This window comes from Giraffa tippelskirchi, chromosome 3 (assembly GCF_054371585.1).
Source record: "Giraffa tippelskirchi isolate mGirTip1 chromosome 3, T2T-mGirTip1v1.2.pri, whole genome shotgun sequence".
Lineage (NCBI taxonomy): Eukaryota > Metazoa > Chordata > Mammalia > Artiodactyla > Giraffidae > Giraffa > Giraffa tippelskirchi.
The window spans coordinates 84,439,337-84,451,414 of record NC_137277.1 but is presented as its reverse complement, the minus strand read 5'-3'; the positions used below and the strand labels follow the sequence as shown (position 1 = coordinate 84,451,414).

The 12,078-nt window shown below is 42.3% G+C and overlaps 1 protein-coding gene across 13 annotated transcripts in view; it reads right to left on the bottom strand.

The window, feature by feature from the left end:
• The window catches only part of WIPF1 (WAS/WASL interacting protein family member 1), a 123,488-nt gene that overhangs the window by 19,800 nt on the left and 91,610 nt on the right, over positions 1–12,078 (bottom strand). For all 13 annotated transcript variants that reach the window (XR_014080657.1, XR_014080658.1, XR_014080656.1 and 10 more), the window contains 2 exons: positions 8,262–8,349; positions 4,682–4,811 (listed from right to left, as the gene is read on the bottom strand). Coding sequence is in view for 10 of the 13 variants with exons in the window: in XM_081584597.1 (XP_081440723.1) it covers positions 4,682–4,811; positions 8,262–8,312 (181 nt within the window). In the remaining 3 variants the exon portion in view is untranslated. The remainder of the gene's footprint in view (positions 1–4,681; positions 4,812–8,261; positions 8,350–12,078) is intronic.

Genomic DNA, 12,078 nt, shown 5'->3' with positions numbered 1-12,078 from the left:
CCTGGAAAACCTTGTTGAGTCTTTGATAACTATTACATGATATCTACAAAATAATCTGAGAGAACTGACACTTTTATGATATTTAGACTTTATGGAAACATGCCATGTTTTCCCATGTCTTCTGATTCATTCAGTAAAATTTTATAATTTTCGTAATAAGAGTCACCCATACTTCTTTCAGGGTTACTTCATATACATTTTTGTTGAAATGAATGTTTTTGCTATTAAAGTTTGGATATGTTATTACTGACATCAGGAAATTTCATTCGATATCTAATAAATCACTTTGCATTTTCAAAATTAAAATTTATTAATTTTTTACCTTGGATTTTCTGAGCCTCCCTGGTGGCTCAGATGGTAAAGATTCTGCCTGCAATGTAGAAGGCCTGGGTTCAATCCCTGGATCAGGAAGACTTCCTGGAGAAGGGAATGGCAGCCCACTCCAGTATTCTTGCCTGGAGAATCCTCATGGACGGAGGAGTCTGGTGGGCACAGTCCATGGGGTCGCAAAGAGTCAGACATGACTGAGCGACTAACACTTTCACTTTGGATTTTCTAATAGACAAATGGTCTGCAAATCATAAAGGTTTTACCTCCTCTTTTCTAACAGTTGTATATCTTACTTCTCTTTTATATAAGAAATTACTTTGATGACCAAGTTTCCATAATAATGTGTTATTAATGTTTTATTAAAGATAGTTTATTTTAAAATAATTATAAAGAAAATACATTATATATTTATCTTAAAAGTAAATTATTAATGTCACTAGTACTATTGAAGAGAAAATTCATAGGACCTGGACTCCATCTTAGGCCTGTTTATGCTGATCATGCTTAGCCACCTCTCTAATAGACTCTAAACTCTGTGCTTAGTGCCTATGGAAATGACAATAAAAGGATAAGACCCCCACTGGACAGGGGAACCTTGAAGATCATATCCAGGTTACTCACTGCCTAAGAGAAAACATACACTAATCACCCCTGTCTCTGGACAGGCCATAAATTTTTCTGTACCTATCCTAGTGTAACCTCGGGCTTATTGATTATTGGCCAATTGTTTAACTGTTTGAACATATAACACATAAATGATGAGATTATTGTGATTGTATTTACCCTTCCTTTGTTTATGTAAGTCTCAACGAATTTGGGGTGGTGAGTTCGGACACGTATACATGGGGTATAAAAGATTTTCACAAATGCTGGTCGGGGTCCTTGGCTAAGAGAAGATTCTGCCTTGGGCCCGCTGGTGTAATAAACCGCACTCCACTACCTGCATTGTCCTTCTGAGTGAGTTTTTTTCCCCAAACGCGTGGCTACAACACTATAAAACTGAGTAAATCATATTTTAATTTTAACGAGAATTACTCTAATGTTTCAAAGTTACATATTGACTGTTGGTTTGAAATAAATTTTTTTTCTTCTAAATATTCATAGTTAGCAAGGATTGTTCCACTCTGGGTTTTTAAGACTACTTTATAGCATGGAATTTTATCAAATGCCTATTTAGGATTTACTGAGATCATTATATAGTTTTCCTTATTTGGTATGATGGATATATAGACTTTCTAACACTAAAAATGAGATAAACCCTGGTCTTGGTAAATTATAAAATAATTATTTTTTAATACTGTATACTACTGAACTAGAGTCTTTGGTTTTTTAGTATCCCTTCATCTATGATTGTAAGTGGTCTGTTCGTAGTAGGGTTTCTTAACCTTGGAACTACTGACATTTTGGGTCAGATAATTCTTTGTTGTGGGTTCTCTGTTGTTATTCCCTGTAGAATACTTATAGCATCCCTGGCCTCTGCCCACTAGATGTCAGTAGGAACCCCTCCCTCAAGTTGTAATAACTAAAAATGCCATTAGGCATTGCCGCATGTCCCCTGAGACACTGATACACAGCTGCCTTTGTCATGTTTTGATAATAGGATCATGTTAGTCTCATTACACCTATCAGGTAGCTTTCCTGTCTATGTTTAGGGATGATTTATATATAGTGTTTGAATTAGCTATGTCTTAAAAATCTGAATTTTCTGATAAAAATTATCTGGCTCTAAAGCTTTGTAGAGAAAAAGTAATTTGATAAAGTTTTGAGTGATTCTGTGCTTTTCTTAAAAAATTAATTTAAGATTTCAAAATGTTTTAGCATATAACTTCATTGTAGCATCCTTAATTTTAGAAAATCTGATTTGAATCATTTATTTAATCTGCTTTCTGAGCTCTGTTTTATTCATTGATGTTTTCTTTTTTTCTGGATTAGATTTATTGTATGTCTGTGTTGGCTCTGTACCTTTTCTAGGTGTAAGACTTTCTGGGATACTGATGGGAACTCTGCTAATAGAACAAACAATCTGATAATGAGCTCACAAGAATTAGTTCACATAATAAGATATATCAAATTAGAATAACAGTTTCTGGAAGTGTGTGTAAAATTGCCTCCATATAAAATTTAAAATTTTTACTAATTTTAATTATTGCCAGTAATATGAATAATGTCCTTGTCATTCAAATGTTATTCACTGATGAATGATACATTTTGGGATACTACAGTTCATAGGACACCTTTACCTGGTATTGAACATTCAAAGAGAATGATGTACTGTTCTAACAGACATCATACATTAGCATTCTTAACTTGCAGCATTTGTGCTGCTTTCAGATAGGGAAACTAAACTAGTTGAGGTTAGCTAACTGGCTCCAGGTCACTTTGTTAGCATTAAATTGCAGGACAAGGCTGACCTCAACTGACCTCAACATGCATAACCATGGTCAACATTTTAACATAGAGCCCAGGGAGGTTTTACCTGCAAACAGTACAAAACCATGGTGAACTTTGCCACTTGTAAAGAGCTTGAGACAACAGTATTAGCGTCCAATTAAGTTCATGGACAACAAGGGCATGCATTGGTTTGCATCTGGGGTCCACAAAGCACAGTCCATTCTTAAACCTCACTGAGCAGCTGAAAGGGAGAACTAACACTTATTTCCGTTTTAATGAGAGAAGTGTATCGTGAAGAATATAATGAATTTCCACTACTGGATTCAGAACTAGGCCCCAACACTGTCCATTCTCCTTCAACATCTAGGGAATTCACATCTACCTCTCCAGAGTCTGCGCTCCCTCTCATAGAGAACCACTGGACTCTGTTCTGGAGATTGGCAGTTTGCGGACGGAGTTCCTCTGGCCCCATAGCAGGCACCACGATTCAATGGCGTTGTATGTAGGCTCCCCAGACAGAATTGCCTGGGCTGGGCAACCCCCAGGGAGAGGCTTGTGACAAAGATAAGGAAAACTAAGGGACTGATTATACAATAACCATACTATTTTGTGGGCATTTTGACCCATTATAGATAAGAGTTTGTTGAAAGTCCAAGACCCCCTAGTTCTACTGAAGTGTGGTGCATTCTGATCTGTACCACCCTGCCAAGTGACAGAGCAACACTCAAAGGCCTTTGTCATGACATTCCTCTTTCCACCTTCCTCCCACACCGGTGATCTCACCTAACTCTCATCTTTCTCTTCTACTCATTAGGATTCCCTGGTAGCTCAGCTTGTAAAGAATCCACCTGCAATCGGGAGACCTGGGTTTGATCCCTGGGTTGGGAAGATCCCCCAGAGAAGAGAACGGCTACCCACTCCAGTATTCTGGCCTGGAGAATTCCCTGGACTGTTATAGTCCATGGGGTTGCAAAGAGTCAGACATGACTGAGTGACTTTCACTTTCACATCTCATAATTCTCATCTTTCTCTTCTACTCATTAGGCACTTTTCCTAGAAACTCTTCCTAAGCTCTTCTAATCTTCCAGTCGGCTAAAATCCTACATCATTATTCCCTTGTCTACAAAGCTCCCTCTGGTGATTTTGGGGCAGTCTATTTTCTATTGAGTCCAAGTGGGGTCCATAGTCTAGGACAAATTCTGGGCATACCTGGCTGGCAGTGGAAGTGTCTAGGAGTGCAAGGAGATAGTCTTGAGGCCTGATAATTAACTTCTGGTAGATTCTAGTCATCTGTAATGTTTCATTCCATTGTAAATGTTAATAAGTAGCCCTGTATGGTAGATGCTTGTTTGTTTATATATACCCTATCTTGTTCCAGAAAGTAGCTCAGATTTATGATGGATATAAGCAAAGTTGTGATCTCATTTCCTCTCTCTCCAACCTCCTAATAATCATATCTGTATACGTGAATTATACATTTCGGGCAACATAACACTCTCATAAGCATTGTCTCATTTGATGCTTACAACAAATGTGTGAGGGCAGTGAAATAGGTATTAGTTCCATTTTACAAATGGAAACAAAGGGTTGAAGATGGTCAGGGCTTAAATCTACATCCTTTGATTCGAAGACTAGGGCTCTTTGCTATTTCATGCTGCCTTTTGCTCTGTGGTAAGAGAAGGAGTTAATTTCCAGAAAGTGTTGTAAAGTGTTGTGAATAATTCAGAGAATCACTGCTGTGTGTGTCTTGGACAAAGAATTATTATACTGGCTTCCTGTAGCATTAGAGGGAACCCAGGCCAGAGCCATGGCCTACAATGAATGATACAGTCCCTTATTCTGCTAGCTTCACAGCTGTTGTTAACCAAAAAAAAAAAAATCTTTTTTGGTGGGAAGGGTAGGGTTGATTGTTAGGTCATAAACCACTTATCTCCATGGAAAACAACTTTTTTTTACTTACTGTCCAATATTGGTGCACTTCTGTCATTGGTGACTGTCTTCTTTAGTTTCTTCCCTTTGCTGATGTCAGAGAGCAGAGCATTTCTCCCAGCCTGCTCTGACTTACTCAAGGAAGGCTTTTCTGTATTGGCCTGAAAGGAAACCATGCAAACATGTATTCATCTTCTGAATTAACGTCATGTACTACAGCACTCAATGGGAACAGCTAGAGTATTGGAAGCTTGTTATTAAGGTTCTTGGCAATAGGCTGTAAATTCTCCACAAGTTTTAGACCCGATGTCATTCTTTTTAAGATCCAGACATTTGGGAGCAGATGCAGCAATAAATTACATTCATTTTTTCATGCAGGAAGAGTCAGTCCCTGATCAAAGTCTCTGAAAATTCAGACCACAATCTGGCGGTAACTGACAGAGCCAGGGTTGGGTGGCTAGAGACGAGAAGGGAATTTTAAGTCTGAGAGGAATCTGCAGGATACTGTGAGGCTTCATCCTCTAGAATGTTCTCTGAAGAACATATTCTCTTTCCTGTCTTTTGGAACTAACCTGGTGCAAGAGGAAAACGCCTTTAGTAAAAAAGGTCAGCTGTATTTTTTAATCTGCCAAAATTTTAGAAAATAATTCCCTCTGGTTACACTGCCAGATAAATTTTTCTTTTTAATTTAAGGCAGATTGGAGGTATCATACATATAGTTTTTTACATTTTACATATAGTAAAATCGCCTTTTTAGTGTAAAGTCCTGTGAATTCTGACAAACATATACAATCGTGTAGCTATCAAGATACACAACATTTCCTTTACCTCCCAAACTCCCTTCACATCCTTCTGGCCTAAGGGGTTCCTCATGTGTAATCCCTTTTTACAAATTGCTTATTTTTAAATTCTTTTCCACTATGGTTTATTACAGGATATTAAATATAGTTCCCTAATCCTTTTGAAAGCTTACCTCACAGAGGCTGCACAGTAGACAAAAGTGCTACTTTAAAACCTTTGAGTATTTTCTATGATTTCAGAATTTTTGGGAAAGCTCCTTACTGTGAAATTAGGATCTTGTTTTTCCAGAATTCTTTTGGGGAGCAGGGACACTAAGAGGCCAGCAAATGGACTCAGAAGTAGGCATGTGCCTGTGTCTGTCACACTTGGAAACTGGCTTGGTCTGGCCTGGTCCCAGGCAGAGTCGTCTTCCCCAAACCCAGAGGTGCTTCTGGCAGGCATGAGAGTCCTTCGAGGGACTCTGAAAGGCTCTGATTTCAGATGTGCCAGGAAAGGCCACAGGGAGTAAACCTGGGCAAGTGTAGCTTGATACCTGACCCAGCTGTTTATTATAGTTAGAGGCAGAGGGAGAGCTCAGAAAACCCTGAAGCAGGTTAAACAGAAATCTCTGTGTTAAGCTGAAGGGGTCTTAAAATAATTAAGGTATTACTTGCTCACGATAATAACAGCTAACGTTTACATAGCTTTTACTATGGATCAGGAATCGTTTTTAGCATTTTGTGTATATTAATTCATTAAGTCCTCATCAACCCTGTGAGTTTATAGAGTCAAGGAAACTAAGGCACAGGGAAGTTAATCATCGCTTGGGTCACCCAGCTCATAAGAGAAGGAGCTCGGATTAAAAGCCTGGCAGCCTGGCTCCAGAGCCCAAGAACCTGACAGAAGGATGAACATGGGGTCCTGAATGCCTCTTCCCCAAATTGGGAAGATATTAAAGAGTACAAACTTGCAACTAAAAGATGACCAAGCTCTGGAGATCTAACTGTACAGCATAGTTATTAAAGTTAACAATGTTGTATTATACACTTCAAAGCTGTTAAGAGACCAGAACTTAAATGTTCTCACCACAAAAAAGAAATAATAACAATTATGTGATGTACTAGAGGCATTAGCTAAAACAACAGTGGCAGTTTTATTGTAATACATAACTGTATCGATTCAACACGCTGTACACCTTAAACTTACACAATGTTATATGTCAATTATATCTCAGTTGAAAAAAATAGATAAAACTCCCTTTGCCTACTGACCTCCAACCCTCCTCTGAAGCAAGCCTGTTAAGAGCTTCTCAGCAGTCAGTTCCAGAAAGGCTCTTTGCATATACAGTTCACTTTTGCTAATGGGATCATCCTCTACTGCTAAAACTTGTTTTTATAACTTGCCTTGGACATCTTGGAAAGAGCTTTCTGAATTACCTATTGTCTTCATCTTAAAGATAAAAAAACCTGAGGCCTAAAGAGGGTTAATAACATGTCCATGCTGGTTTTCTTCATGGTTTTGGGTCACAACCCTCCTTGGCCTTCTGTTCTGCCTCAAAATTTATTGATAACTCACTATTAAACCCGGGGTGTGGTAGTTATAATTTTTCAAATACATGTTAAAATAAACACATGAGCATTTAAAAAAAAAAAATCAAGGCATGAACTACCCAGCAGTAGTACACAACTATAGTTTTCAGGAAATAAAAACTAGGTCTTCTATGTTCGCCAGATCAGAGCTTTTCAAACTCATTTTAGGGAAGGATGAATTTTTAAGAAAAAAATTTCCAATCCATCATGGACCGATATTTTGTAAAATAACAATAAATTATTAGAAAAATGAATTAGTTTTAAAAAGACACAAAATACAATCTTAGGAGCAATAGACACAATACCATTATCAGATTGCTCTAAATTACTCTAAATTTCCGTGTTTATTTTGGGGGGACTCTAACCAGGAGTTGGAGGAGCACATTTGGAATAGCAATGAGCTAATTGATGGTCTGTTCTCCCAACTAGGGTCCAGCCTGAGATGGGCTAGAAAGAAGCCTGGAAGCCTGGACAAAAGACTTTCTCTGAGCTTCACTTTCCCCGAGTGAAGAGTGAAGGTGTCACATGCTAGGGGTGCGTCTGGGAGCCTTTCCGGATTACTGCTTGGAAGAGGCTTCCTGAAAGAGGGTGCACTAACTTCCGGGACATGCCCATCATGGGGCGGGATGGGCCCAGAGAATACATTCCTTTGGAAAGTACACATGGAAATGTGAGGATGGACTTAAAGGGCAAAGTAAGGGTGTGGGGGAGGATGGAGTGGGAGATGGGGGTTATTTGTCAAAAACAGAGTGGAAAGAAAGGTGGGGAGAGGCAGAGAAAAAGAAATAAGTGAGTCTGGAGGACACGTTAATGGATGCATTTTCAGATAGATGGACAGACCTGGGTTTCTGGACTATCCTGCCCAGATGGTAAAGGGTAGAAGCTGAGTCCATTTGAATGGAAAAAGGCCAAACTGGGCAAAATTGGTCCTGCGAACCTGTCCTGGGCCAGCATGTTTGAATGAATAGGATATGTCTCCCTTGATAGACGAGGTGGAACAAACGTAACTAATCCACATTCTGCACGTGTCCTATGCATTGTATGAGATTTTAGACTACAAAACGTTTTCATATACTATCTGCTGTATCTCAGGGTCTGGCTTACTCCAGCACCTGGAGAGCTTACCGTATCATTCACATTTAAGCCAGAACGTAAACACACTGAAAACTAACACATGTGTGCCAGGTTCGAGTCTGTTTAGCTTGCTTCACGCATGGATCATAGATGGGGAGAGCCACTCACCAGAGCAAACGTGGGTGGCGGCGGGGGCGCTGGAGGGGGCGGGACGGGCATCTTGAATGGTTAGCTTTCAACAGTCTGGCTGACAAATCTGTAAAACAAAACAGAAAGAAACAAAGCACCGTCACGTATTAGATGTATCAATAATTCTGTCCTAATCTTCCTTCCCCTTTCACCTCAAAGGGACAGTCTGAGTTTCTATAAGAGGCGGGATTCCTTCACAACATGGCTAGGATGTTACTCTTCTGGAAGGATGCCAGCAGGGGAGGATTCTCAGCCAGAGTGCCCGGAGATAACTGCGAGCAAAGTGCAGCGCCACAGGCTGCTTAATCCCACCAGCACCAAAGCAGGTCGGGGAAGGCTCCTGGCCTGCAGCCCAAGGAAGCCGGGAGGTTATCGGGAAACTACTAGCAGTGCATCCCAGCCAAGACTGACGTTCAAGTGGCTCCTCTCCCTCACTTGTCTCCCTGGCGCAGTCCTCTCCTGGGCTTCCCCACTTGGTCCCCCGCAGCGTTTCTTCTCTGTCAAGAGATTCCTGACATCTGTCTAGGTCTGAGTAGCCCCGCAGGAATGTAAAAATAAATTTATTTCTATTCTTGCCCTCGAAGTTCTTTCAGCCCTCCAGGGAAAGGAGATAGGGACAAGGTAAGATGGACAAGGAGGCCAGGTTCCTACCTCTGTGCTATTCGGCACTTCCTTACAGGATCCAGAGGAAAAAAGAGAGGAGGACTCCAACCTTTGACTTGGAGCTGTTTACTAGAAACAGGGCTCCTTAGAAAGGCTGTCTGCAGAGTGTGATGCTCAGGGGACAGAGGGAAGGCCAGACTCCAGGCTGTAGGACAGTACAGGGAAGCCATGGTGGGCAGCAGCAGTAAAGGGGGGAGCCTGGTCAATGTCAGGAGCTGAAGAAGCAATGGGAAGGATGTGCCCCAGGAGTTATGCTAACCACCAATCCTGGCCCCTTTCCCCCCAGTCCTCAGAGTCCCGTCCCTGGGTCTCAGCAGATGCCCCACCGCTTGGCCACTTTCACACCCTTAGCATCCCAGCTTCTCCCACCTAGACCTTGCTACTTGGATCAGCAGGGCTCCCGGATCAGCCTTGGAGCATCACCATGAGAAACATCACATCTCAGCCCCCCTGCCCACACTGAATTTGTTTCAGCATTTTAACAAGATCCCTGGGTGATTCATATGCATTAATGTTCGAGAAGCCTGGTCACAGAGCCTTAAACCAAGAGAGCAGCCTGGGACACTGACCACATGAATAATAACACTGTTCCTACGTAACGTGTGTCCTGAATTTCAAACAGCGGAATTATCTTTCTTTTATTTTCAACAGTCTCTTAATTGCAGAAAAGAATTTCTTAGTATTAATTTAGCTCAACCACTAAAAGTTGAGGAAAACTTACACCTTGAATCAAATATAGATGGCCCTTGAACAACGAGTTTGAACTTCAGGGATCCACTTAGATATGGATGTTTTTCCATAGTAAACATTGCAGTGCTACACCATCTATGGGTGACTGAATCTAAAGATGCAGAATCAGGGTACAGGGGACCCATGGATTTGAGGAGCGACTGTACGTGGAGGATCAGTGCCTCTAACTTCCATATCGATAGTTCAAGGGTCAGCTGTACTTTCTATTGAAGTTTTGCTGGATGGCTTGCTTTCTGTGATGTTAACAGAATGGAAAAGCTAACAGGACATGACTAGACTTGTCAAAGCTTCTGGAAGACAGGAATCAAGACAGTTCTGTTCTGAGTGCCTTCTATAAAATGAAATTTAGAAACCTCGAGAGCAGCAACAGCGGCTCTCATTTATTGACAGTCAACTGGATAATAATGGGCACTTTATTTCCATTGTCTCAAACACTTTTTACAGGGGAGGATGCTGGGACTCAGAAATTAATAACTCATTAAAATGATGTGAAAGTTGTTTACATCAAGTCCTTTTGATCTCTGCTCTTTTTAGATAAGCATTTTCAGGCAGGTGAAGGGCTCACTAGTATTGTAGCTCACCTTAAACTCGATCAGAATCTGGTTTTCAAAAAGAGCTTGTCTCAGACAGGGATCTGTCCCTTACTGTTCCTTACTTTGGTAAGTAAAAGTCTCAGGGGTCTGTCCCTCACTTCTCTTGACAGAGAAGAAACACTGTGGGCACTGGGTGGGCAAGCCCAGGAGAGGACTGCGCCACGGACACAAGTAAGGGAGAGGAGCCACTTGAATGTCAGTCTTGGCTGGGCTGCACTGTCCCTTACTTTGATCTTTCCTGGGTAACACAAGTCATCCACATGGCTGCATGGGCAGTGTAAACAGAGTTGGGGGCCTGCGTTTGGAGGCTATGTAGGGGGTGCTCCAACTGCAGGAGCACCTTCAGAGGCCTCAGAGTTGTGTCCCAGGACCAGGAGGAAGAACGAGGGTCTGAAACTGGATTCAGGCCCAACTAACTGAATTGGTACCAAAGCAATGGTATTAACAGAGCTGGAGGAGGTGGCTCATCAAGGAAGAGGGTGGCTGGGTCCACCCAGAGGGCCCGAGAGATGGGCTCCATGGGACAGACCATCCATGTGCTTGGTGGATGAAAGGCCCCTCAATGCTCCAATTCATCGTGTCAGATTCTATGCTCACTGACTAGTCTGCCATCCTGTTATCCTAATACTGAGGCAGAAGTGAATTCTAATCACCACCAGGAACCTCTTCTGGGTTTGGTTCTCATAAGTCAGTCTCTGGTTGCAAAGATCAAATTGAACTTCTGTCCTGTACACTTTAGGGGCCAGGCGATGGAGCAGGGGCGCTCTCAGGAGACTGCCGCCCTGCAAGGCCTCTTTAACTCTCACAGTTTTCTGTTGCTATTGTGGTTCTCTCTGTGCATTAACTGGCTTATAAATAAACCTCTGGACCACAGAGCCGGGCTTTCCCCTGCCCCCGACCACCTCACATAAACAACAGGGTGAGGATCTGTGGGTGAGCGCTCTTACCTTTCCCAGACTCAGTTCTCCTTCCTCTCCACTGCTGCAGCTCCCACTGCCCCCCTGCCTCACTCTCCTCCAGATAAACTACTCCTACGCCTGCCTCCATGCTGAAAGCGGATTCCAGAGGCTGCCATGGTCTCCTGGCTCCTTGCTAGCTGAACAGCTGCTGGTCTGGACTTGTCTAGGCTGGGCCTTGAGGGAAGTTTGTGAGAAACCCCAGACCTCTAAACCTGCCACCCCAGCACACGGGTCAAAGAAGAGCAACCTCATGTTCCGCATGCCAGGCCCTTGGTGGATCCCCTTCTTGGCTCTTTCCACCCCACTGTGAACACCAGGTCTCCCCAGTACATGGCACATAGTCCCACTGATTATGTGGGGGAGTGAAAGAGTCAGGTGTCAAACAAGCCATATGCTGGCCACTGGAACAGCTCCCAGCATCAGCCCTGAGCACCCTGGGGCCCGGGTAAAGAACCAATCCCACGGCAGAGGGGCAGGCCAGCTTTAAGTCTGAGAGCTTAGTTTTTTGACTTCACCAGAGATGTAGAGTCCAAGGCCACAGGAGAGCCATGTCAGAACCAAGACTGGACCTGACGGAAGGGCCTCAACAGCAGCCTAAATCCTAACAGGCAGGCCTTCCTAGCCTGGATCTCCAAACCCACAAGGTCTGTGGACAGAATTCAGCAGTTCATGAACTTGGATGAAAAAGGAGACATACTTATTTCCCCTAAATTCGAACTACAATTTAGCATTTCCTTCAATTATCAATGTAGGCCACAAACCACATCTGAAACCTTTTCACCAACAGTTTTTCACATGATATTTTCACATCATAGTATAATTGTTGCAGAT